This window comes from Lissotriton vulgaris, chromosome 4_1 (assembly GCF_964263255.1).
Source record: "Lissotriton vulgaris chromosome 4_1, aLisVul1.2, whole genome shotgun sequence".
Classification (NCBI taxonomy): domain Eukaryota; kingdom Metazoa; phylum Chordata; class Amphibia; order Caudata; family Salamandridae; genus Lissotriton; species Lissotriton vulgaris.
Genome location: NC_141691.1, coordinates 512,377,830 through 512,381,426, shown reverse-complemented (window position 1 = coordinate 512,381,426; position 3,597 = coordinate 512,377,830). Strand labels below are relative to the sequence as shown.

General features: G+C 47.7%; 1 protein-coding gene across 1 annotated transcript; it reads left to right on the top strand.

Moving 5' to 3' along the window:
* The first annotated feature begins 296 nt into the window (after nt 1-296).
* Nucleotides 297-1,531, top strand: LOC147718911 (syncytin-2-like). Its single transcript, XM_086966802.1, has one exon. The coding sequence runs from the start codon at nt 298-300 to the stop codon at nt 1,495-1,497; it is 1,200 nt and encodes a 399-aa protein (XP_086822928.1). The 5' UTR covers nt 297; the 3' UTR covers nt 1,498-1,531.
* The last annotated feature ends 2,066 nt before the right edge of the window (nt 1,532-3,597 follow it).

Here is a 3,597-nt window from a genome sequence, read left to right as displayed (position 1 = left end):
GATAGGACAATGCTACGCCTCCTAGCGCAGGTCTACCTTAACAACAAGTGGCAGAGCCCCGGAGGGTTTTGGTGTAAGGCGGCAGCCTTGGGACCCCCTTGGGCGAACTGGACCGAAGGGGAAAAGTGTGGTCAAATATGGGCTGAGGAGAGCGGGAGGTACACGTGGAGTGGGGAAGGAATGCCAGAACATAAAAAAGGATTCAAACTGAAAAACCCTTCTCTTTGTTTCATAGGAAATGGCTCGGTGGCTGTTGGGCGCAACACAGATTGTAATTCCACGACTTTCAGCTTCGATATGCAGTTCGGCACCACTACTCTAATGGATTATTACTGGGCTTGCGGAGAGCACCTCTATCCCCAACTACCTCCTCAGTGGCTCGGACTGTGTACCTTGGTAACTTTGCATGAAATTCATCTGGTCGTACCAGCATCAAATGCTTCCCACATCCTGTCACATCCAATGACAGGTGACCTGACATTCCTCCATCGACACCGGCGAGCAGCAGAGTACTTTGCAGGAGAAGCCCGTGGTAAGGTCCCAGAAGAGTTCCGCCTCTTCAGCGAGGCCCAGCTTTTCTTCGGAGGGGCATTCCCAATGTTTCAAACTCAAGCTACTGCCCGTTGGCTGGAAGTAACCCGCTATGAGGTCATGAAAGCAATAAACAGCACCAGAGATGGCCTAAATGCAATAAGGGAAGAACTGCGCCCATTACGACTAATGGTTCTGGAACATCGTTACTTCCTTGACATGCTAACGGCCAAAGATGGAGGTCTGTGTCACCAAATAGGAAAATCCTGCTGCACTTTCATACCTGGAAACGACGAGGACAACGGATCCATATCAAGGGCCATTGAGGAGTTGACTAACTTGGGAAAAGAAATGATCGAGGAAGGAGGTGCCCCTGCAGACATTATCCCAACGGATTGGTTCGACTTTGACTGGATGCCCTCCTGGCTAACTGCTATTCTAAAGATGATGATACCTATAGTCGGGATTATGGTCTTTCTGTGTTGCGCCTTTCAGCTGGGGAGTCACTGTATCAAGAGATTGAGCACAAAAGCGGTAGGGATGAATTATGCTAGGACAGGGATTTACCAGACACCAAAATATGAAGACATAGATCGGGCTCCTGGGGACGGGAATGGAGAACAGGTACAAATGATCGAGCTAGGACAATGTAGTACACATCCAGCACCACCTGACACACACTCTGGAGTACCATCAGCCCCACCTCTTCCCCCAGGTAGAGACACACTGAGCAACGACACTACAGCTACTCAGTATGAGCGCCTGCTCAACAAATCAGGTCAACAGTATGTCCAACTACTAAGGTCAGACGAAAATGTTGCACGTCCAACTAGTTTTAAGTGCTATGTCAATGACATGCCATGGATTCCACCATTAGCAGAAAATTCAACAAAATACTCACTTAAGAGTGTGTTCATAAATGAACAAGAGGGGGCAGATGATGGAGGGTCCCGTTCTACCATCTAACATCACCAGAAAGGAGAGTTCTGACAGCCTTGGTAACATGAAGGTCTGATGTGGGCCTTGCGTGATAAAAATCTGAAAACATGCCAAGATAACTAGCTTTCCTCAGTAGTAAATAAAGGCCCCAGGGCCCACTATGCATGCAGGCTTACAAACACACGTTTTTGTGCACCAAAATAAACAAGATGAAAATAGGCCTTCAAAAGAGTGTTTAGCTTCACTGTCAGCTCACCAGACCAACACCCACACACACACACACTTACCCTGGTACACGTGGTATAAGCTTCCTGAAAACATTGCTAAAAGTATTATTTTTTGAAACATAGCTTGCTCAAGTTCAAACAGCAACCTTTGGCAATACTCTGCTCCTATCAGTAGGTCCAGCACGTGCAGATATGAAGAAATGTACGTAACCAACTGTCTCTGTTTTAGAAATGCACATGACCAACTGTCACAGTTTAGAAATGTACATGACAACATGTCCTTTTTAGGAAAGAAAACAAGATGTTCACTGTTCAGAAGCGTCCAAAACAAAATGTTCAGTACAGGTGTCCTTCCGGTGTCCTGGAACACTTGTGGTCAAACCGCCTGCACAGAATAAGGCGTAGGCCAGTGTCACCGGAGAACCTTAGTTCCTCAATTTGAGGTATAACAAGACCCAACCGTCAAATTTGAAGTCAGACCTTTCCTGCGGGTGCCCTGCTGCATGAGCGTGGAAGGATCTCTTGGCTAGCCGAAGACTATCTGACTTGGGACGTCGACGCCTCACTCAGGTTGTGGATCTCCCAGGGCAGATAGCCCATCTCTCTCTCTAGATCTCTGACCCTTCAACTATCTCTCTTCATAGATATATTCCTGTAAGATAGGCTCTTTTTAACATAGGTAACTGGCCTCACTCTCAGCTGTTTCCAGACACTGAATTAGTAGCAAAATGTTGTATCTTAGCTAACTCTAATTGCGCCCTCCTTGCCCTGCCCTCACAATTCAGGGCTCTGATAGTAATGTGCAATCTATAACAATGGACCTGTGGTAGAAGGTTGGCCCATAGACAGTTGGGTTCTATATTCTTGTGCTCAGTAGGGTAGAATCTTTGATCATCTGTGTTTATGTTTTTTAATACATTTCATTCCAGTATTACTTTGAGATATTTTGAGCATTAGTCATCCTGCATTTTTACCAGACAGAGCGAAGTCTGGGTCATATTTAGAAAACTACATTGTTGCTTGAATTGATATGCATTTAGCTCTTTGTTTATTAATTGAAAAATAAAGTGCCACTCCAACTGGAACGTCTGGTATCTTACATGTGTATTCCTTCTCTTACTCAGTGAAATGCTGTGTTGGTGATGTGCGAATTTTAGCCACACCTAAAAGTGGTGACCACTGACCGAAGGGGTCAAGACCTTCCCCTTCACAGCGGCGAATGCATTTCGGCTCCTTCCGCCTTCGTCAGCGCCCTGCACCCACCAGAGTCCAAATGATTTCCAGCTGCTGCGGTGATGTCACTGGTACTCCTCCCCCAGGTAGTAGTCCATTCACCTGTTTGAGTGCTCCCACCTTGTAGCTGACTCCAACCCCCAGAATGCACCTGCCATGTGCACACAGGGTGGTGGCATGGGGAGCAGAGAAGAATGCTGCCAAATCCAGCGACTATGAGCACTGCTGGTTGGACCCTCGTTTGCGCTGCTATGGTCCAAAGTTCCTCCTTGGGTCCCCTCGGGCTGTGACGGCCTGTAAACAGCGTGTTGCATTTATGCGGGGGCAGCCATGAGGCTCACAGCACCCTCCCAAAGATTAGATACCTCCTGCCGCATATGACTCACTCTGCTCACGGCAGACTCCAGATTCCTTGATTCCTCAAGCGCAAAACGTACACCCCAAGCAGTGTGCTGCCAGCTTCTGTCCGGGTCTCAAATGTCACAGGGCCATCCGTACTGCGCTTCTGGCATCTGGAAATGCATTCGCCGCTTTCCTTTGCGGGTGAAGTGGTTTGGTGAAACTACCACAGGGACTCCATGGAAAGCAGGCACGGACACGAAGTGGCTTTGGATTCAGCATTTATTTTTTAGTGCAGGACGCCCTCAATCACGAGCACAAGGAGAGA